At 38.3% G+C, this 24,926-nt stretch overlaps 1 protein-coding gene across 1 annotated transcript in view; it reads right to left on the bottom strand.

The window, feature by feature from the left end:
• Nucleotides 1–784: 784 nt before the first annotated feature.
• Nucleotides 785–24,926, bottom strand: part of atrnl1b (attractin-like 1b) — a 113,325-nt gene continuing 89,183 nt past the window's right edge. Inside the window, exons 27-29 of the mRNA XM_061966723.2 lie at nucleotides 19,738–19,845; nucleotides 7,379–7,493; nucleotides 785–2,060 (exon numbers count right to left, since the gene is read on the bottom strand). Of these exons, the coding sequence (XP_061822707.2) occupies nucleotides 1,936–2,060; nucleotides 7,379–7,493; nucleotides 19,738–19,845 (348 nt within the window). The 3' untranslated portion in view covers nucleotides 785–1,935. The remainder of the gene's footprint in view (nucleotides 2,061–7,378; nucleotides 7,494–19,737; nucleotides 19,846–24,926) is intronic.

Genomic DNA, 24,926 nt, shown 5'->3' on the forward strand with positions numbered 1-24,926 from the left:
CGTGTTTGATATCGGATTTTGTCTCCATCATTGATCCAAATGGAACTAAGATTAAAAGTAAAAATTCCGGAGTGAGGGATGATTTTGATTTTCTAGCACCGAATAAGGTGAATGTTGTTCTTTTCCTGTTTACTATTTGGCTCACTGACCAGAGCTGCACACATTTCATATCCCTTTCTGTGCAGCTATTCAATAAAAACATACATATTTGCTAACTATTCATCTTATTTGCATGTAAAATGTTATGACCATTATGATACACCAGTATCACTGCAGTGTTAATACAGGTAGTGAGTGTGCGACACACTCACTGAGGTGCACTTAAGCATATCCAGATTTCATCTATGTAGTATTGTAATTACATATATATGTCACTTTTTCTTTGCACGACTACAAAAAACAAACAAAAAAAAGAGTTAAATATCCAATATTACTTACCTTTTGTTGCTTTCTGCCAAGCAGCACCTGTTTGGTAATAACACTTTAAAGACATGCCACAAGAAGAAAAACAGTACAAGCTGACCTTGGCGTTCACTGTGATTCAAATGGTTTGCTTCTTACCTGCACCAAGGTGGTGTCGCTGTACTGCAGTCATTGCAGTGTTAGTAGGATCACACAAAAGCGACTAAGCTCCACATATAGCAGCAGTGTTTGGCCTAGAAGGAAACTATTTGGGTTAGTCATTCAAAAGTCCATAGAGAAAAATTAACATTTAAAAGGCGGCATCCATACATACCTCTTTAAATTGCCAAAACAAAACAAATCCAGCGAAATACAATTGAAATAATTTCATTTGTTTTAATATTCCTTCATGTTGTTCATCCTTAAAATACACTGACAATCACTGACAGGCAGTCTCTCGTCTCTTGTTTTTTTTTTTATCCAGCGAGACCCGATTCCTGTGTAATGACACGGTCATAGGACTACTGTACAAAAAACACAATAAGGGACATGTTAGCTTACATACGATGCTTGAAGAGATGCGACAAAAATGACCACTTTGCAACGACGACCACAAGAACAGGCAAATGCCCAAATAGTCCTGAAGGGGTTCAACAACAACAACAAAAAAGATAACAAATGCAGTTAAATGTGCTGTTACACAGGAATCTGTTAAATATCAAAACAAAAACACCAATGCTCTTTTTCACAAGTGTAACAAAAGTGACCATTTATGGTAAATATAATAGGCTTCAAATAAATGAGGAAACAGGAGAGGAGAGTGAGTCCCATTTGTTCAAAAGCAAAAACACTGTACAGCTCAGGCAGGGATAAAAACAGCTTTGAAAATTGGGCAAGGCGTTACAAAAAGGTAATGTTCTTAACAGTGGGGATAAAGTCATAAACATACAAAACAAACCCCGGAGTTGTCCATTTGCGCTCTCCCTCCCAAATTGCATCCGTCCGAGGACAAAAACGATGAGGATTCTTGCGATTTTCCAGTTTTCCCCTCGTCTCCCATAGGCGGTTCGCTTCAGCCGGCTAATGCTAAGAACAGACATCGGTGTCTTCCCAACGGTGCGTGATTAGTGCTCAGGGCGAGTTCCTTCAGTCAAAAAAAACTGTTAATTTTTTTTTTTTAGCACCGTGACACAACAGCAACGACAAGAAAGGATATGACCAATAAGCAGCATGTAACAGGCGTAGGCCAGCTTTAGCTTCAACTGCATAGCGATAAGCTTTTCCCCTCATGCTGAGCAAATGAACAAGGAGGCGTCTAAATAAACACGTGAAGCGAGGTGCAAAAAGGATCAAGTCTTTTTTGGGTCCGGCAGGTCCTTTGAGGGGGCTTGTGCATAGGGGCTTCCTTTGTTTCCACACCCTTAACCGTAACACTTCCTCTTCCCCGCGTGGACGCCTCTCCTCTCGGAGAACGGCGTCGTCCACCCGGGAAACCTGCGGCAGGTGACAGCAGCAACGAGCTGAAGGCGGCGGTCAGACGCAGGTGCCTTGGTGTGCCGGAGGGAGGGCCTTTCGGTTCTTTAAAGCCTGCGACTTATCCTTAAAGTCAGATGGTTTTTGCTGGGAGATGTCGATCAGCGCGCTTGCCACGACGAGGCCTGAAGACAAATAAATGACAGGTGAGAAACAGTGGATGTTAATCCTGCTTATGTCGACAATCCGACTATGTGGACCAACTCATCAAGTCCTACCGTGTTCCTTTTATTGCTAAAAAGTGCCCACTTTAGTCAACGTCAACATTTATTTTTGTCAACGTAAAAATGTTATTTATGTGAGAAATCAGTGAGATTATGTTGTATGTGTGGTTAACTTCCACACTGCCGCCAACCAGCCTAAAGCAACATAGTTACACAGCATTAAAACATGTCCACAGTGACTTCCTGTTCAGTACAAATACCGTATTTTTCGGACTATAAGTCGCAGTTTTTTTCATAGTTTGGCCGGGGGTGCGACTTATACTCAGGAGCGACTTATGTGTGAAATTATTAACACATTACCGTAAAATATCAAATAATATTATTTATCTCATTCACGTAAGAGACTAGACGTATAAGATTTCATGGGATTTAGCGATTAGGAGTGACAGATTGTTTGGTAAACGTATAGCATGTTCTATATGCTATAGTTATTTGAATGACTCTTACCATAATATGTTACGTTAACATACCAGGCACGTTCTCAGTTGGTTATTTATGCCTCATATAACGTACACTTATTCAGCCTGTTGTTCACTATTCTTTATTTATTTTAAATTGCCTTTCAAATGTCTATTCTTGGTGTTGAGTTTTATCAAATAAATTTCCCCAAAAAATGCGACTTATACTCCAGTGCGCCTTAAATGTTTTTTTCCTTCTTTATTACCGGTATGCATTTTCGGCCGGTGAGACTTATACTCCGGAGCGACTTACACTCCGAAAAATACGATAAGTGGCAGCCAGGAAGATTTGTTTCTAAGTTGTTAGCCACTAAAAAAAAGTTTTGCAAAAGCTTTATTGTCATTTTAGTCAAGACTAGTGTTGTTTAACGATTTTTTTTTAAATCAGATTAATCACGATTAATCAGTGGTTATAAATCATTTGCATGATTTAAATCACCTTTAAAAAATACCCCAATATTTGGACACAATTTAAATAAAATAAAATAAAAAATTGGCAAAAAATAATAATCACGATTATTTTGATTGATATTGTAATCACAATCATGATTATTCATTAATTTAAAAAGAAGCATGAGTATAAAGTATTTATTGTTCCACCAAAACTCAACTTTAAATATAGTTTAAAATAAAAGGACACAAGTAAAATATTAATTTAAATAACAATAGCAATATAAAACAACAAAATAAAGTTTTTCCTTGTTAACTATTTTTAATTCAGTTGTTTTTGTACCTTTTACACTTATTTTACCACCATATAGTGTGTGCTTAATGTGTAAAACTAAATGTTTGTTAATTAAATGCAAACAATTCTCACATTTATTGGTACAATACATCTTTGGACAATGTTGACCAGTATTTTAGGTCAAAGCAAATTGTGTAAATGTACAAAATAAATTGTGTAATAAGTGCTTTAAGTACATAATGATTGGTACTTTTTTTAAACCTTGTGGCGCACCGCGCTGTTATTGTGAAGGGGGAAAGTGTGCTGTGCTGTTGTTCTCAGCTTGACGAGTAAAGAGGCGACTCACTTGAGACTGTTAAAAAAAGAGAGCGAGCGCCTCTCAAGTTGCGACCACAGTTTGTAAATTGATTGTACATGGATGATGTCGTTCACAACAACACAAGCAAATGAGATGTGTTGTGAGTGTATGGATTGTTCTCGCAAGCTTTAGCTTTGTAGTTTAGTCGCTGTGACCGTCTCAACATAGTTTGGCTTAGCACGGGGCGGAGTATGTTTGGGATCAATGAGTGGTATCGGATACGATATTTTCCCAAACAAATGTTTCTTTTCCTCACAATGACAACATTTCACTCACATCTATGCAAATTTGGATGATATTCTGCGTTCAACAGTGGAATCCGTTTTATTAGCCAATTTAATGGTTAAGTTAAAAGTTGATTAATTGTCTAGCCCTATGTCAAACTTTAAAACGTTTTTCTATAATGCACGTGTATTTGTTCAACCTAGTAACCATTTTATTTAAAGACAAGGCAATGTAAATTGCGTGACATAAATTGCGTGATTAATCTGTGTTTACAGATGAAGAATGTGATGTTTGTTTGTGATTAATCACATGAGTTAACTTGTTTTTTTTGAAAGCCCTATTTGAAATGTGTTTACGGGTTGTTAGCCACCAAAAAAAATATTTTTCCAAAAGCTTTATTGTCATTGTAGTCAAGACCAGTGCTGTCAAACAATTATTTTTTCCTTCAGATTAATCATGATTTTAATATTGTATTAATTGTAATTAATCAACTAAATTACTTGCTTGCTTAATTTTAATGCATTTAAAAAAAGACCCCAATAATTTTGACACAACTGCTATTTAATTGACAAAATGCAATAAATAAACTATTTATCAGCTTCAGAGGGAACCATCTACAGTTAAGGTAAAGGAAAGGCCAAAATGTGTACCTAATTTGTGATTACCGGTATACATGATTAATATAGGGATGTCAATCTTACAATTTATGATTCAATTTTATCCCAATTCTTTGGGTGACTTTTTGATTCAGAATAAATTCTCAATTGAAACAGACTCTCAAAAACCTTTTCAAAACACATGTTATAAAAGCTCTTTTTGGCTGCTGATATACTGTATGACGTACACACACAGCGAGTAAGTGCAGAAATTACCTAAATAAAAAGTTTTTATGAAAAATGTATTCTTTAAAATTATTATTTTAAATTATTTAGAGTCGTAATGAATAAGAACCGCGATTAGGATATTAATCAATTAATTTGATAATTTTTGTGATAACAGTCCTAGTTAAGACATGCAGCAGGTGTTAAAAGTATAAATATCACATTCAAAATACAAGAATTTCAATGAAAAAACATGCACAAATGTAGGAAAATCACATCTATAAAACTGGTTTAGGTTAAAAAATAATTTATCATCGCCAATTCTCCTTATGTATCTGGACAAACGTGCAAGCAACGGCTGATTTAGATTTTGGTCATGACGACAACCGCTTATGTCAACGTGGGTTAGTCATTCCAAGAGACGTCGACGTAAGTGGGTTCACTGTATTAGCATGTGATGTCGAGAGTTAGCACCTAAAAATAACTATATACATAGTGTGCTGTAGCAGCCATGCTCAGCAACGTGCCGACATGGCAGACATCTTAGTGGGGTCCACTTTGCCATTGAAGGCAATGCAGTACAATGTGTTCTATATCTAAAATAACTCAACTTCGTTTTTCCTCTAATTGATTTTCATGCCATTTAAATAACTGTCAATGTCAAATCATGTGCTATAGATAAAAATGTTATTTAAAAGAGTTATTTATAGACATATAAAAAGGTTATTGCCAGTGTCTTTTTCAACCCTCGGGTGTATTTTGCAACCATATGCATACAGTATGTGCCGGCATTGTTTTTGTCTTCATTTCTGTGCCATCTACAACTATGGAATGCCCTGCTGGTACTTTGCTCCTACTATCTTAGGCTTGTCATAGGCCCGCCGCTCAAAGGGGCGTGTTGTATTCAGTTACTGTATATCTATGGCTACAACCGCCGCCATGGAGGCATTTGCAAATCGTGGTAAAACTCAGCCTCGCATGCATGCATCCATCCATCTTCTTCCGCTTATCTGAAGTTGGGACACGGGGACAGCAGCCTAAGCAGAGAAGCCTAGACTTCCCTCTCCCCATCTACTTCGCCCAGTTCTTCCCAGAGATCTAGAGGCGTTCACAGGCCAGCTGGAAGACATGGTCTCTCCCCATGGTCTCCTGGGGAGGTGTGGGTACGTTCGATGTTGGACGGAGGCGTTCAAGGGGCATTCTGACCAGATGCTTGAACCACCTCAATTAGCTCCTCTCGATGTGGAGGAGCAGTGTCTTTACTCTGCGCTCCGCCCGAATGACAGAGCTTCTCACCCTAGCTCTAAAGGGTCAATTCTGGGCATGATTTTTTTGCATCACTTGTTCAAAAGAACATACCTCCCAACATCTCAGTTCAGTGAGCATCAAATAGTAAACTCTAAGCATGTTTTGCTTTTTGGGAGGGTTTTCGCTTCGTTTTACAACTTTTGTGAGTATTGTAATTATTTTTACTTTGTCATAAAAAAAAATAAAAAAACTTTTTAGAATAGTCATGGAATGGGAGACGTTTATGAAGAATTGTTACTGAAAAAGAAAATCCCTGCTGTGTAATTGCTTTAATCAATGCTCAACAAGCGGTGAAGATGTATTGTTGGCTTGTGTGTATTTAAGTGCGCAGGCCCACTTTGTGGACGCGCCCTGGCATCACCGAACCACTGCCCCGCTGCCTTGTGGGTTAGTCTGGGAAGACAAAAGGCTAGGGGAGCACACCCTGAGAGAAAAGCAAGTGCTGGTAGGCGCACCATAGGCGGTCCTCCGATAGACCGGAGCCCCGGCAGCCTCCTGCAGCTGTGAGGAGGTGCCGGTCGTCCTGGGTTTCCCTTGCCACCGGATACAGCTCCCCACAGCGAAGAAGTGACGTTGGAGTCTGCGCGTCTCCCTCGTCGAAAAAGACCTCAACGGCGGAGTGGGCGGATGATGGTTGCATAGAAGCTCCACAACGGTCACAAAGGCGGAAGAAGGCTGCAGCAAAGATGGGCCTCCAATTGTCTTGGTCTCCATGCCATTGGACCCTGGCCTTCTCTTTGCCAAGGACAGTGTGGTGGCTGTCTGTGCACCAGTCTCCCCACTTTAAAAGATTCCACGCACAGGAGTTCTCCTGAAGGCAATCCCACCAACAAGCATACTCGTTTTGAGTGATCGCCGACGACGATTTATGTGAGTCTGTACACTAAAATTGACCCTAGTGTGTGAATGTTGTCTGTCGATATGTGTTGGCCCTGTGATGAGGTGGAGACTTGTCCAGGGTGTACCCCGCCTTCCGCCCGAATGCAGCTGAGATAGGCTCCAGCACCCCACGCGACCCCAAAAGGGACAATGGATGGATGTATTGTTACAATAAAACTGTCTATTATGCAAGTCTTATCCCATCTAACATCACTATTTAGGTCTGACAGTTGTCTTCTGCTTGATGTCTATTGTTTTTGAAATAATCTCAACAATTTTATCCTCCTACCAAATTGGGGGAAGCGAAGCGCTTGTGTGTCCGGTTTTAAGATACAATGCTAACGTCCTTAGCAATTAGCTACTGGGGTAAAATTGAATACACACCAACTAGATTAGCTTCCATCCTCCAACTAGGTTTCATACTACAAATAAGGAGCTTGTGACCAAATACTGTTTACTAAAAGATTATTTCATAGAGTAATTACCTGACTGTCCAGGCGGAGGCAAGTTGGTGGGTCCGGACGGAAGACGCATGAGGACCGTCAACACTCCGGCTTTCCCTCCAGAACATGGCTCCATGGCAACAGGCTTAGGTGCGCCCTGACATGGCATAAATAAGAAATATCACATCATCATCATCACAACCAAAGGAAACAATCAAATCTTAATCTTAAATAAACAAGCAAACTCGTTCAGTTGACTACTAAAATGGCATTGTGTTGTGACGTCAAACTCTGCTTCACCGTCCACACGTCTGCACTGACTGCTCAATGAACCCTTTGGGGCGAGCAGACAGTAAAATCTATAGCAGCAGACTTGAGCAGCACTCCTCCCGAGACAAATGGTTTAATTGGTCACACAACAACCACCACGATGTCGACAATACCCGTGTGTCAACACTCAAGACTTTAATGGGCAAAAACTGCTGGTCTCAAGCGTGAAAAACATGTCATTGTCACAATGAACGTCTACAGGGATAAAATAGAGGAATAATAACACGTCTGGCCGACATCTGACTTCTTTGTGTCAGGCAAATTGAGATGACAGAAGCATTAACAACAGAATGTCCCGAAAACACAAAATAAACATTTAAGGGAAGCAACAATATTTGCTGTTGATTTTATTTCGCTTTCAAAGCGAAACTTAATGTATTTTCATTCTCACAATCGGCCAATTGTAATTTTAATTGAATTAATTCAGGATTATTTTTTATGACGATTTTATTTTTATTCATAATTTTATTTTTATTTTTTTCATTTTAAGCACTTTGAATTGCTTTGTGTACAAATTGTGCTGTGTAAATAAACTTGCCTTGCCTTATAGTTGCAAAACTTCAGGTACTAATACATTTCTCATCATAATTTTACAATTTTATCAAATATACTGTATATATATATATATATACATTTTTTAAATATACCCATTAAAATTTTCATGCGTAGCATACATGGATAAATTGGTGAAGCTCATTATGCAATACATCTGGTAACAGCTGTACTTTAAATGCGTGGCTTAACAGCTTGATAACACTTAAAATGGGGATTTGCAAGGCAACAAAATAATTTTAAGTGTTAACTGATTTGTTTTTTTTGTCATTAACATGAACAATTTTTTAACAAAACATTAACATTTTTAAATGTTGCTACATATATTTTTTGTCAAAATTAATTAGACAGTATAGACTTGATTATTAATTTTTTTAATTAATTAAAATGTATTCAATTACTATTTATTAAATTAAATACTAAAATGATTTAGCATTAAAATCCTTTATAATTAAATTACTTTCATTAAAAAAAAAAAATTACAAAAAAAAGGTCAAAATATGGAGATATGAATATACTGTACAACTATGGCATTTGATCTATTTTCCAAAATCTTCCAAGAAGTGACCATATCTGGATTAGGGGTGGAGTTAATTTGCATGTGATGCTGATACAGGATGACCCTCAAACATACTTCCATTATTTACCACATTATTCTCTTCTTTAACGTTTACTTCTTCTACTGGAGGACATAAACAACATTCATAAACACGCAAAAATGATGTAAACACAAGGGGACTATTATTACATTTAACCCCAGCGAAAACGTTTCCGTCACGGGATATGATTATTGATGGTCAATCCAGGCAAGCCAACAACGTCACGTGATGAGAGGAAAACATTAACGTGCATCTGCTCGAGCGCAATGACAAAGGGGAGATGGGTGCTCCATCTTGCGCTGGCATCCAAGGGCAATCAGGTTGTCAGTCGCTTCATGAGCACTCAGGTGATCCCACTAATGAGTAGCTACATAAAGCACAAGGGGTGGGGGGTTAGGGGGTGCAGGAAGTTGCTAATTTAAGCATAAATCAGAACCCGCTGTGAGCCGTGCTTACAAGGATTACTGGGTGGAGCATCGTTATAAACCAAATTGGGATGCTTTGCAAAGCGTTCAAATATCTGTACACTCTTTTCTTGGGCCACAGTGGTAAAAACGTAATTTGGCATTGCTATATTAGAGGGACTTTAATTGTTATTATTTAAACATGTGACGTCACCAAAAAAAAAAGCATTTAACCCACAAATGGTCATAATACATTGGAGTTCAAACACTGACTATATCAAACAAAACCAAAATCATATTATTATACAGTAGGCATGCATTAGCATAAACCTCCATTAAGTGTGTGTTCAAATTTTCCAGAATTTTTAAACATTATTAGAAATATTTAATTTGGACACTTACTTGAATTATAATACTTTCCAGATTGTTCAATATCATTATTCATATATCTTTTTTTTGTTATGTAAAATTAGTTTTATTCGACAACTGAAAATGTTAAATTGTATTAAATAAATATATACATTATATATATGTTTATACATTTTTTTATCAAATACTTCAAATTAATCACATTTCAAAGATTCAACTGAATGTACATAAAATCTATTGTTTTAACCAAAGTTTCTATAAACATGTATATTTGCTGCTTACAAATCAAATCAAACTTTATTCATGAAGCACTTTTCATACATAAAAGAAATGCAACACAAAGTGCTTACAAACTTAAAAACAATACCCCAATGATCAAGATCCCCCATTACTGCACGCTTGCACGCACACACACACACACACACACACACACACACACACACACACACACACACACACACACACACACACACACACACACACACACACAAATACCAGACCCCAACAAATGAATGCATGGCTGAGTACAGAGGAGACATGCGAGTAAACACTATCAGAGGAGCTATTAGCACCAGTCCTTCTCAATTATTTTCTGTACCCCCCAACCCAGCCCCCCGCGGCTATAAATAGCATAATTTGCCTATAATAGTTTTATAAGTACACCTCTGCATAACATTGTATCGTTATCAACATTAAAGAAAACAATTTAAAAAATTATAGATCAACGGACAAAAATAAAAAAATAAAAATGTAATCCTTATTTAAAATTTTACATTTTCTTGACCGTCTTGAACCATTTGATACTGAAAAAATTAAATATTGTAAAGTAAAGGGACAAGCGGTAGAAAATGGATGGACGTGTAAATTAAAATTAAATTGATCAGCAACATTAAGAAAGGAGAATAATAATTACAAACACTGAACAACACAACAAAAATGAATAAAACATTTGTTTTAAATAAAAATGAAGTAGTAAGTATTAATGGCTACAATGTTTTGTAGTGCACTGCTTTTAAAAGCGGGTTTTGAAGTTTAATACTACATGATAGTGATAAAGCATGTTACCAGGGCTCACGTGCTCACTATCATCGCACCGCACACCCTCAGGGGGGCCTGCCCCCTATTTGAGAAAGACTGCTATAGACTAACATACAATTCCAGTGTTTCCCACACATTCATTTATTTGTGGCGGCCCGCCACGAAAGAATTACGTCCGCCACAAATGGATTTTTCGGCTTTTGACTCGCTCGACCGCTCATAAAAGCAATGGGACTGTCTGTGAATGTTGCTTGTAGTTACACCTCCGGTGCAGTAGGTGGCGGTAACTCCGCCAATAGCACTTAATTCACCTGGTGGGCCAGAAGAAGAAGAAAAAGAAGAAGAAGAAGAGGGACGGATAAACGGACGGGATCAAAATATTCGCCGGCTACTTTTCATAATGATGGCGCTTCCTACGTTTCTACCTCAAACATCCAAAAGCTGCTGAAAGCCTTGATCCAGGATGCCATGGGGAAAAAAAACTTAAATGGTGCCTTTTGGCGATAGTTAGCAGCTTGGTGGCTCATAGCCGGCTAGCTAACGCTTGCTAGCGTGGTAGCATTGCTTAATTTTTACAGGTGTTATAGGTAGATAGTAGTGATGGGTCCGGCAACACCGATGCATCGGCGCATGCGTCGAGCTCATAGAGCAAAACCCTGTGTCGGTGCGCGTACCGCTTTTAGAAAGTCACGTGACCGATCATGAGCTGTTTTGGTCACGTGACCAATACGCGAACTGTGTCGCGCTCCTCTGTGCCCTGTGAGCGGGTCTTTTCTACAGCCGGAGAAATAATAACTAAGAAGAGAAAGCGTCTAAAATTGAATACGTCGGAAAAACTGTTTTTAAAAAAAAATTAAAATGTGTAAAAAAAATAAAATAATTTCCAGGTCCACAAGCATCCTCATTCACAACACGTTCTCTTAGATTTCCATGTTATGATACATGTTCACATTATTTATTGACTGTATCTAAAAAAGACAAAAAATATATTTTTATTTAAATAAAGTTATGAAATAATCCTAAATGAAATACAATGACTTGGTTTATATTATTGTATATACTAGGTCAGTGGTTCTCAACCTTTTTTTCAGTGATGTACCCCCTGTGAATTTTTTTTTAATTCAAGTACCCCTATTTAGAGCAAAGCATTTTTGGTTGAAAAAAAGAGATAAAGAAGTAAAATACAGCACTATGTCATCAGTTTCTGATTTATTAAATTGTATAACAGTGCAAAATATTGCTCATTTGTAGTGGTCTTTCTTGAACTATTTGGAAAAAAATATATAAGAATAGCTAAAAACTTGTTGAAAAATAAACAAGTGATTCAATTATAAATAAAGATTTCTACACCTAGAAGTAATAATCAACTTAAAGTGCCCTCTTTGGGGATTGTATTAGAGCTCCATCTGGATTCATGAACTTAATTCTAAACATTTCTTCACAAAAAAAAAAAATCTTTAACATCAATATTTATGGAACATGTCCACAAAAAATCTAGCTGTCAACACTGAATATTGCAATCACTAATTGTTCAAATCTGTATATAAATATGTACATAAAATGTTGTAATTATATTCCAACTCCGCGTTCTTCTTGGTCATCGCCGCTGCCGCTGCCACCCCCCGCCCCCCGACCACACCACCACAAATAGATGCTTGTCCTGTGGGAAACACTGAATTCTGCTCATTTCCAATTGAATTGCTTTTCATAGCCATGGAAAACCTGTGTCCCATTTACATACATACTGTACTGTATATGCACTGGCTGTCTGTCATTGCAGAATTGTCAATCTGCAGTATGGTTGAGGTTAAGCAGCAAATATCAATACTGTAAGATTGGTGCGGTCAATAAAGTGGCTCCTAAATGTTGACTTATCCACTGATACACAAATAGTAGGGTCAGTCATATTGACTTGTTGTCAGTGTCCTCTCTGACATCGACGTGTATTTCTAACAGCTAAATGACGCCAGATGCTGAGCAATTAGGCTTATAAATACGAGGTTGCTTTTTATATGGTTCACCTTCAACTGCTGCCAAACAATGCTGAATGTGGTCAGAGTGGTGTTTGAATTTAAAACGATATCTGCAGAAATATGACGGATTTTAAAAGGTAATTTTTACTTTGATTGTCAATGTTGGCCGGAAAAGAGGAGAAAGGCATCTCCTCACCCAGCCAGGTCAGGGATGTAATATATAATTAATGAATAATCAATAAACTGATTGATGGCATTAGGAATTCTCTAGATTGTGTGGAGTTGATTAAATGGAGCGCAGTAAGTAGCTGCAACCAGCAGGGGTGCTGTTTATTCGTTTACTCGTTTGCTGTTGAAAGGATGGCACTGATGCTAGCTATGAGAAACAAAAATGTCTGCCTCTATGGGCAGCATTATCCTCACAATACAACACTGGCATATACCGTTATTTTTCGGAGTATAAGTTGCTCCATAGTATAAGTCGCACCGGCCGAAAATGCACAACAAAGAAGGGAAAAAAAAAAAAACATATATAAGTCGCACTGGAGTATAAGTCGCATTTTTTGGGGACATTTATTTGATAAAACCAAACACCAGGAATAGACATTTGAAAGGCAATTTAAAATAAATAAAGAATAGTGAACAACAGGCTGAATAAGTGTACGTTATATGAGGCATAAATAACCAACTGAGAACGTGCCTGGTATGTTAACGTAACATATTATGGTAAGAGTCATTCAAATAACTATAACATATAGAACATGCTATACGTTTACCAAACAATCTGTCACTCCTAATCGCTAAATCCCATGAAATCTTATACGTCTAGTCTCTTACGTGAATGAGCAAAATAATATTATTTGATATTTTACGGTAATGTGTTAATAATTTCACACATAAGTCGCTCCTGAGTATAAGTCGCACCCCCGGCCAAACTATGAAAACAACTGCGACTTATAGTCAGAAAAATACGGTAAAAAAGGAGTTTATAACCTTTAGCTAGTGCCATTTTCACATGCAAATAAAACGAGGTCCGGATCTATTGATTACTATTACTTAAATTAGCCCCCTATGCTACAGTTTGGACTTGTCTTTGGTACATTCTATAGATGTAACAATATCAAAATTTCACAATATTGTCATAGTATTAAGGCCACAGTGCAATAATATTGAGATATTGTCCTAAAATTAAAAAAGGCTTCGTAAAAATGCCACAGTCTGTAAAATGAAGTAGCAGAAATGTTAAGGATAAACACACTTACTCTATTTGAACAAAAACAAATGTTCTAATCATATTTATTGCTATATCAGCATGCATGTTTAGGTGCAAAGAACAGTGCTGGAACAGCCAATGTTACAAGTATACAAGTAAATATATTTTTTAAATTACAGTTGAGTGTCTTTAAAGTGACAATGTAAACATCCAGTGTAAAACAATAATGTTCAGTGTTTTTCAACTTTTACTTTCTGACAAGCAGTGTAATCGAGAGTGGACATTTTCATATCATTTTGGAAAATGCTGATTGTGATTAATGTCAATACCTCACAAACTAATATTTAGCTTTGCTGGCTACAAATATATTTTCCGGGTGATGGTTTATCAAATAGCTTCTCATATTACTTCCTGCAGTGTGCATTGTCTGTGCTCCTAGCGAAAGCCTCCCCTCCGCGGTGGTGCGTGGTGATCGGCTTGGAAACGCTCGAGACAAAATAGTTGCACTTTGATTAGCAGTACGCAAACGTTATTACCCCCGCCAAAGACGTTATATTTTCACTAGGGTTTTTTCTGTCTGTTGGCAACATAACTCAAAAAGTTATGGACAGATTTTGATGAAATGTCCGAAAAAAACAATTTCTCTCATCTACTACAAACACACTTATCCCAAATTATTATTATTTTTCTCCCCTTTACCCAATTCAGCTCAGTGACCATCGAATGCAGGGCTAATCAGTTATCCACCGCCAAAAAAATGTCTACTGCAGAGGACGCTGGTTATAATGAGGTTCTAAAGGGTATTATATTGTTTGACTAGAGTAAACAAATTGCTTGTATGGTGGTAAAAACATTCAGAAAATCAGGCCATCAGAACAATTGATCAACTCCAAAAGTATTTTGCTTTTTGTTACGCCACATAATGGTGAAGAAAGTGACAAAGAGGAAAGCAGTAAGAATGATGGTTTAAGGTTTTTGCTTGTATTGTGTGTGATTTCTTCTACAATCTGGTCGGCAAACATAGAACTTAAGAGGAAGAAGCGCTGATATTTCCAAGCCAGTGTGCTGAGTAACGTCCTGAAAAGCTGCAGGGACATTTAAGTGAGAGTCAGCCAGGCATTTACTGGTTCATGCTGCATCTTGAGAGGGTCAGGAAGGATGTTTTTTTCCTAGCGGTTATCATTTCCACAACAGCTTGGGACAGTGTTTACAGCAATTGTCTCCAGTGGGCTCTTCCTTAATGCGCTCTGACAAAAACAAACAGCTTGGGCTGGCGTCCGAAAAAATAAAAAGAGGACAGAAACAAACTCCTGGAACTAATTGAGCAATAATTAATTTGACACTGGCAATTATTTGATGATCAGAATGGTTAAATGAAGGATGCAGTGTGTATTCTGATTGCTTGAAACTGCAGCACTTGGACAGCCAAGAAGCGTTGTTGTCCTCCTCTCCTGTTCTTTACGCTGCCCTTCACAATGCCATAATGGGTGGTGAGCACCGCTCAGCAATACAGTAATGGCTAATGTAGTGCCTCTCTGCTGGTTGCCACAGTGATTTTATTTCTCTCAGCGGCAGGTGACACAGAGGCGGCCTTGGCTGAGGAAACACTGTTGCTCCTCTGATGTCAATTTGGGCTTGTAGCTCCCTTTATTGCTTGCAGCTATGCTTTTATCCCCAGTGACATTGAGCCTGCCGTTGTTCTTCCTCCAAGATTCCTTTTCTATTATTAAATAATTGGAAGGAAGGTCAGATGTGCTTTCTTCTTTTTCGACAATGTCGGAGAAGGATTAGCTGCAACATTCCCTTTATTGGTCCTTAAAACTGTCCTTAATGACCAAAACCAACAAATAAAGCTAAAATAATAACATACAAACGCAGACAACTTTAAAAAGGCGAGGATATTTGCAGCATGTTTCAAATGCAAAAAGATAGTGCCATCCAGTAGAGAAATGTACAAATTAAAAATAAAACATATTAAAGTGCATTAGTTTATATTTAGATAAATGTGGGGTCAAAAATAACATTTTGTAAAGGGATATTTTTGCATTGTGGAACAAATGTGTCATTTGTTTATGGAAAAACATAATACGGGATCAGGGATTTATGCTGTCGATTCTGATCATCCATGGGTGAGATCGGCCGATACCAATATCGATACCGATTACATGTCATTTATGGTGGGTCCTATTGACAGTTTAAACATATCAACACAATATTTGAACTACTTCCTCATTCTATTTTATTACATATAATTTTGGGGCAAAATAAAGTCAGGAGTACACATTAACTAAATTAGAGCAAAACCTACCATCTGATACTCATATAAAACCTTTATTTTCTGCCCTCAAAGTCCTCCTGTGTTCAAGGAATTATTCCCTGAATTTGCAAACATTAAAAAAATAAAAAATATTTTAAGAAAATAAATATAACGACTTAATCACTCGAGCATCGACTATATTCTCATCGATCCGCCCTACTTACATGTCCTGCACTTCTGACTGTGACAATGCGGACATATCAACGTTACGTCATCTTCACTCTTATTAATCTATTTGGAAAATTCCCTGTTAATACATAACTGTTTACTTTCTGCTGCACTTCCATCTACACTTCTTAAACTTTAAAATGCACTTTTTTCTTCTGTTATTTCAAGTTTCCTTTGCAACATGGCCACAAAACACAACTAGTCATGTGACTCCCCTGCCAACATGGCCACTAAACACAACTAATCATGTGACTCCCCTGCCAACATGGCCACTAAACACAACTAGTCATGTGACTCCACTGCCAACATGGCCACCAAACACAACTAGTCACGTGACTCCCCTGCCAACATGGCCACCAAACAACTCGTCACGTCACTCCTCTGTCAACGTGGCCACCAAATAGAACCAGCCATGTGACTCCCCTGCCAACATGGCCACCAAACACAATGCGTCACATTTTTCTCCTGCCAAAAGAGCCGACAAAAACAACTAGTCACGTGACTCTCCTGCCAACATGGCCACCAAACACAACTACTCACCTGACTCTCCTGCCAACATGGCCACCAAACACAACTACTCACCTGACTCTCCTGCCAACAGGGCCACCAAACACGACTAGTCATGTGACTCCCCTGCCAACGTGGCCATCAAAAACAACTAGTCGTGTGACTCTCCTGCCAACATGGCCACCAAACACAACTAGTCACGTTCTTCTCCTGCCAACATGGCCACCAAACACAACTAGTCACGTTCTTCTCCTGCCAACATGGCCACCAAACACAACTAGTCATGTGACTCTCCTGCCACAGGGCTATCAAAAACAACTAGTCGTGTGACTCCCCTGCCAACGTGGCCATCAAACACAACTAGTCACATGACTCTCCTGCCAACATGGCCACCAAACACAACTAGTCACGTGACTCCTCTGCCAAAATGGCCACCAAACACAACTAGTCAAATTACTCTTCTGCCAATGTGGCCACCAAACACAACTAGTCATGTGACTCTCCTGCCAACATGGCCACCAAACAACTAGTCACATGACTCTTCTTCCAACATGGCCACCAAACACAACTAGTCACGTGACTCCTCTGCCAAGATGGCTACCAAACACAACTAATCAAATGACTCTTCTGCCAATGTGGCCACCAAACACAAGTCACATGATTCTCTTGCCAACATAGCCACCAAACACAACTAGTCATGTGACTCCCCTGCCAACGTGGCCACCAAACACAAGTAGTCACATGACTCTTCTGCCAACATGGCCACCAAACACAACTAGTCACGTGACTCCTCTGCCAAGATGGCCACCAAACACAACTAATCAAATGACTCTTCTGCCAATGTGGCCACCAAACACAAGTCACATGATTCTCCTGCCAACATAGCCACCAAACACAACTAGTCATGTGACTCCCCTGCCAACGTGGCCACCAAACACAAGTAGTCACATGACTCTCCTGCCAACATGGCCACCAAACACAACTAGTCATGTGACTCCCCTGCCAACGTGGCCACCAAACACAAGTAGTCACATGACTCTTCTGCCAACATGGCCACCAAACACAACTAGTCATGTTCTTCTCCAGCCAACAGGGCTATGAAAAAGTACTAGTCATGTGACTCCCCTGCCAACACGGCCACCAAACAACTAGTCATGTGACTCCCCTGCCAACATGGCCACTAAACAGACCTAGTCATGTGACTCCCCTGCCAACATGGCCACCAAACCCAACTTGTCACATGACTCTTCTGCCAATGTGGCCACCAAACACAACTTGTCACATGACTCTTCTGCCAATGTGGCCACCAAACACAACTAGTCATGTGACTCCCTACCAACATGGCCACCAAACACAACTAGTCATGTGACTCCCCTGCCAACATGGCCACCAAACACAACTACTCACCTGACTCTCCTGCCAACATTGCCACCAAACACAACTAGTCACGTTGAATTAGATGTGAGAGATGACATCAGATGTGTAATTGGGACAGTCAGAGTTGCTAAGAATAAATGTTCATAGAAGATTCCATAGGAACCGCTTTGGGTCTTTTTGAACCCACTTGTGAAAAAGTGGGGTTGTGATACAAAAACTCAAATTTTTAAAATTAATGAAAACCTTAGGCCATCCATCCATCCATTTTCTACTGCTTGTCCCTTACGGGATTGCGGGGGATGCTGGAGCCTATCTCAGCTGCAAACAGGCGGAAGGTGGTGTACACCCTGGACAAGTCGCCACCTCATCGCAGGGCCAACACAAATAGACAGACAACATTGACATTCACATTAATAAAAATGCTAATTGCCTCATGTCACAAACATGTTTTATGAGGAATACCTAGAATATGAAAACATTACAACTTTTCATTTGAAAGATTTAGAAGAATAACAACTTGTGGAGTCTATTTTAAGGGTTAAATGAATCGATAATAAGATTAATCGTTGAATCATTGCAGGCCTAACTGTGACACAGCTGTGGTAAAGATCGGCTGGGCTCGCCAGCTTATTCGCCGATCAACAATCAGTTAAAAAAAGGCAAATATTGGCTCCGATCCTATTCCATGATCAAGATCGGGATATCCCCACATTGTAATGATATCTTGCATAGACGGCTTGACAGTTTGATGGCGCTATGTGCAGGGAAAAAGGGGGCTGCAGCTACACATCAAGCCGATAGAAAGCGCTGTCTCACAAGTCAATTAACTCAACATTGTTCAGCGGGAGTATGCTTTAAAAGATGAGATGTTGTGTAACTGCATGTTTTTTTAAGTACAATACATCATTTGATATGACTGTAATCGTTTTCTAATGTCTACCACTGAATTTGAAATGTGTTAAATAACTGGGAAAGGCATATTATAGTGTTTGTAGTAGCAGAAATAGGTATTTTGAGGACTTGTGTGCAGTTTTTCGCCATTTGCTGGCGGTCTTGAAACTTAACCCCCACAAGTAGAGGGTATCTTTCCACATGACAGATTACTATGTGTAGATAAAGGTGGGATCAAAAATTTAATTTTAAATTGATATGGTTTTTTAAAAAATCCTCTGCTAAGTATTGATTTAACACAGCCAAAATTGCCTGAAAAGACAAATAATATTAATGGCCCAAAATATCCCCTGGATTTCCTAAGGGTTAATTGCCATCACACCGATGTTAGCCCATTCCCTCTCTAATTTACAGATGACAGGAGAAGCACAATTTCTTGGGCTAGATTATATCATTTCTCGTCTTGAAAAAAGATAACATTTGCAGCAGAGCGACAATTCCTCTAAAGAATGTGAAGAAAAGACCATCAGATTTCCTATTGATTGTGGACAAAGGGCGGCTATTTGAGGATTTTGAGCAGCACACAGTGAGATTATCCAAGTCATTTAACAATAATTTTCCAATAATGTTTGCGTCAGTCGTCTAAAAAAAAAAAGCACTTACATCGACCATCGGCTGCAGCATTTCGGTTTGCTCTCCTTTAGTGTCCAGTGCGAGGGCGACTGAAGCAAACGGACGACTGGCCATTTGTTGACGCTCCCTCATTAGTTGCTGGGGGAATAAAAACACACAACTTTTAACTTATAAAACATAGAAATGTAGTAGAAAATAACAACACTAAAATTAGTTCAAGCATAACAACAAAAAAAGAGCTGTGAATATCGAAAATGCTCTCCTTTATTTACCTACACCACAAAGCACCACCATGGCATTAATTATTTGGAAAAAAAGGAATACCGTATTTTTCGGACTATAAGTCGCAGTTTTTTTTCATAGTTTGGCCGGGCTCCAGTGCGACTTATATATGTTTTTTCCCTTCTTTATTATGCATTTTCGGCAGGTGCGACTTATACTCCTGTGCGACTTATACTCCGAAAAATACGGTAATTGGAAAGAGGCTCATTTAGCGTCAATTTGAAAAACAGGCAAAGGAAAATGTTGATCTTTTTGAACACATTGTCGTTCTTTAAAAAGTATATTTCCATACAAAGCAGAAACATAACCAATTTTGTCATTGCCTTCCCATACACAGAGGAAATAACTGCATGGAGTAGGGGTCTCATGTATTAAGCTTGGGTACGCACAAAAACCTGCCGTACGGCCCTTTTAACAGCAAAGTTAAGATGTACTAAAAGTGCAATGAGCGTGGAAATGTGCGCTGCCTCACGCCAACTTCATGCTTCACGTACGCACATTTTTACAGGCTGTGGATACTTTGGCAACATACAGAGGTGGTCGTTCGGGCTTTGTCAACATTTGATTTCAACACTGTAAAAAAGATCGGGGCAAGGACACAAAATGTACTTTTTCGCCTCTTACTTCATTTTCATACTAATATTTGTGAGGACGATCTTTTTGCCACCTATTGCTGTCACAATATGTTTCTGTGACTCCTATAACAAATTGGCCAGTCGGGCGGAGAGCAGCAGCCAGTGGTAGTGGCACAATGGCACCGGAGACGTTGGAGGAATGACCCAAATTTTGTGTCAAGTACGGCTGCGACAGCAAGTAGCTCTCCTGGGTTATAATAATAAATTGACTAATGAAACAAAAGTAAAAGTATTTTGTATCCTTTCAGATAGTGCTGACATGTTTAAATTTAAAAGACTGCAAACATAAGTGTTACACAAATTATATTTATATTGGGGGTAATCAGGGTCACCCACCTCTTATAAAGTTTTACTTATCATTGAAGTGACTGTCTTTTCAAACAGGGTCTGTTTTGGCCATGTACATCCATTTTTTTCTTCACCTTCTGCCTGATGCCCGACCATTTATTTTTTCTTTCAGCCTGTGTGCAGTTTTCGCAGCACAGCATTCTTACAATGTCAATCCTCTTTCGATCGCTCGAAACATGAGAAAGAAGCACCTTTGACCAACTCATAATGAATCCTGATTGGGCCGAGCCTGCAGATCTCAGACACATGGCTAATTTTATTATGAATTGCGTGTTTATAAGGGGGCGTGGACTAGGCGTGCCCAGCCACACAGACATCTGGGATTAAGTCCATGTTCATTTCAATGTAACAAAGAAATGTGCTTGGATTTGTGCGTGCATACATCTGAATTTTTTCTTGTGTACAATGTTTTATGGATTTGAACTAATGCTCAGAAATCCAAGCAACTCTTAATACATGAGGCCCCAGAACATTGTGATCAACAGGCACCAAATTGTTACGGTTCTTGCAACTGTGCCAACTGCACATAAAGTTTTCCAGAAATCCATGGTGTGGTTTTGACATAATCCTGCTGACAACAACACTTCTCTCACTTCTCAACAATGTCAAAATTGAAGGGCAGTTGTCACTTGTACTGTTACACCAAAAATGGCCTGTAATTGTGCGGATTATAGTGCACTGTAAATCTGATGTATCCTGGTAAAACAATAGAAAATGGGAAACTTGGCTCTCGCCGCATTAAGTGAAAAATCCACAGCAGTATCAATAAGGACGTTACAACGAAATGTGCTAAACTCTTGAGAAATGTATTGTGGCATATATTTTAATCTGAAGGCCCAGTGGTGACATGTTTCTGTCACCGAGTTTGCACAGAAAATAGTTTTTCTCCACCATAAATTAATCGATACCATAAAACAACAAGCGCCACACTTTTATTCACAGCGTTGTGTCTGATCAATACCTTAACAGGCCACCGTATTAGCAGCAAGGACATCGCTGATTGATTATCGGATTTGGGATGAGCTCAAGTGAGCCGCACTGACGACTAATCAGATTACTTACGAGGCTCAAGATGATTTGACAATAAGTCATAGTTTTGTTTGTGAACTGAATTAATTAATATACATGTGAGTATTGAAGCTATTGTATAGGCTAGTATGTTTTCAAATCTTTTTTTTTTTAATTGCACAATCGTGTATTGGATGTGTGTTTACAACAAAACAAACTCAAGCATTGATGCTGCAACTTTGACAGTTTAAAAAGGCTTTCATAAGCCCGACTGGGAATACGTTTTTTTGTGTGTCTGTAGCTTTAACGCTAAGAGCCGTGTTTGACGACAAGCGCATACTTGCCAACCCTCCCGAATTTTCCGGGAGACTCCCGAAATTCAGCGCCTCACCCGAAAACCTCCCGGGACAAATATTCTCCCGACAATCTCCCGATTTTCAGTCGGAGCTGGAGGCCACGCCCCCTCCAGCTCCATGCGGACCTGAGTGAGGACAGCCTTTTTTCACTACAGGAGGACAACAGGGTGACAATAACTAAATCATCCAGACTAGAGATAAATTGTATTATTATGTTTATCTTACCTAAAAATAAATATATTTATTAATTTAAAAAAAAACTAAATACATTTTTACTATATTTTGCTAAAAACATCAAAATTAATTGTAATTTTATTTGTATTTTTTCTGACTCCTTATTACATCCAGCCATAGAATTATACATTAAAATAAACATATTTGAAATAATTAATTTTAAATTATCATAATAATTCATTTAAAATGACCATATTTATTTATTAAAATAATTGCTTGTTTATCAACAACTTTAGCATTTTATTCATTACATTTTGAAGCTCTCAGAAGCCAAGTTATGTTATATTCATGTTATATTTATGCAAGTTTGAAGTATCAATTATCTAAACACAGTTTTGTTTGCATATTTTCAGGATATATATATATATATATACATACATATATATGTATATATATATATATACACATATATGTATGCATATATATATATATATATATATATATATATATATATATATATATATATATATATATATATATATATGTATGAAATACTTGACTTGGTGAATTCTAGCTGTCAATATACTCCTCCCCTCTTAACCACGCCCCCCCCCCCCCAATAGCATTATATTGTTTTTTATAATGCTATTGTTATTCATTTACTGTTATTGCTATTGATACTTTACTTGTTGTGGTTTATTTGTTACTAATTTATATCCAGGTTTTATTTTAAACTATATTTAAAGTTGAGTTTTGGTGGTAAAATAAATACTCATGTTTTGAAATTAATGAATAATCATGTAAATAATTGTGATTACAATATAAAAATAATTGTGCTTATTATTTTCGCCATAATCGTCCAGCCCTACACGACATCAGGTAAACCCAGAACTTCAAAGCCGACCATCTTTTCTCAAAAGTGGAGCAAACAAGTCACCAAGATGATAGATTTTAGTTGTCAAAAACAGGCTCTGGGGACACACTTATTGTTAGAACATAATTTAAAAAGTCACTTTTGTAAAAAAGTAAAAGTAAGAATAAAAAGCTGTGGGTCAGCGTGAAGAACTTTGTCTTTGTTAGCGGTTAACAAGAAAATGGAGTTAAAGGTGAGACAAAAACATCTGCCACATGAAATTGAGATTGATTTTTCTTGTCCTTTTAAAACTTTAAGCCAGTTGTAGGTCCAAGCCACATAGTTGTACATCTCGTCTATTAAAACATCTTAGAGCAGCATCACACCTATAAATATAAGCCACTGGGCCAGCGAAGGTCAAAAATGAGAAGGTTCGCCCTTCTCGGACTGATAAAGCAAGATGTAGGTCCCTGCAGGAATATTTTTGGGGGGTTGTAATTTTCAACACAAAAGCTTCAAATCCAACAACATCCATCCTAAATGTCAGATAGCGGCATGTTATTTATCATGCTGGGGAGTTAATTTAAGGCGACAAAGCATCGGAGAGAGGGAGGCTAAGGCAACAAGCTATGCTGGGAATACAATGACAATAACAGAAAGATTCCAGGAATGTATAACGCAAGTGAATGACAAAACAAGGATGGCCAGAGTGAAGACTGTTGAAAAAAAGCCAATTAACAAGTGATTTTGTGGAGAACACAAGCTGGAGCCTTTCACACCGGCGATAAGAATGGGCACGCACTCCATTAATATGCCACCTGATTAATTTGGCAAAGTGAGAGCATGAATTATCTGTCCTGTGAATACAGCGTCGCCTTCCTTTAATAAAAGGCGGCCAGTGTCATCCCGCCTCTGAGCCTGTACGGCACCTTAGCAGGTCACTTTGTCCTTTTCTCCGTGTCATATTAGACTCCTTCAGGCACTGGCCTGCATGTTCAAAAATAAACCAACAGTTAAGATTCAAAATTAATAGCATAATCAATCAATTTAGGCTTAAAATCAAAAATAGTAGCAATAATTCCTGAACACAGATCTCCAGAATCCATATTGTTATTGCTTTGAAATAAAGTGATGTAAACACACATGAAAGTGAATGAAAAACACTGATAGTAAATCAAAACTACAACAAAAGCATAGACAACTAGATTAAATAAGGTAAATATGGTAATTCACTTCAGCAGGGAAAGTCTTGTCCAGGCTAACCAAAGCAGTTCAAGGTTGTACCATGTGTTAAAGATTCACAGACATTTGCCACAACACTATGAAATTAACATAATAATTATTAAGGCAATCAGTGTCCACGTAAAAGCGAGAATATGTAGTCACATAACCATATAAGCTAATTATCCCAGAGAGTTGAAGCAATTACAACAAGCGTGTTTAAAGTGTTCAAATTTAAATAATTGGTACTTAAGCTTTTTTTGCAAAGATGTCCTGATTGCGCTCTTATGTCGGCACTTAAACGGGCCGCTATTATAATTATTCATTATAGTATATCATAGT

The sequence above is a fragment of the Nerophis lumbriciformis genome, linkage group LG11, assembly GCF_033978685.3.
Source record: "Nerophis lumbriciformis linkage group LG11, RoL_Nlum_v2.1, whole genome shotgun sequence".
Taxonomy (NCBI): domain Eukaryota; kingdom Metazoa; phylum Chordata; class Actinopteri; order Syngnathiformes; family Syngnathidae; genus Nerophis; species Nerophis lumbriciformis.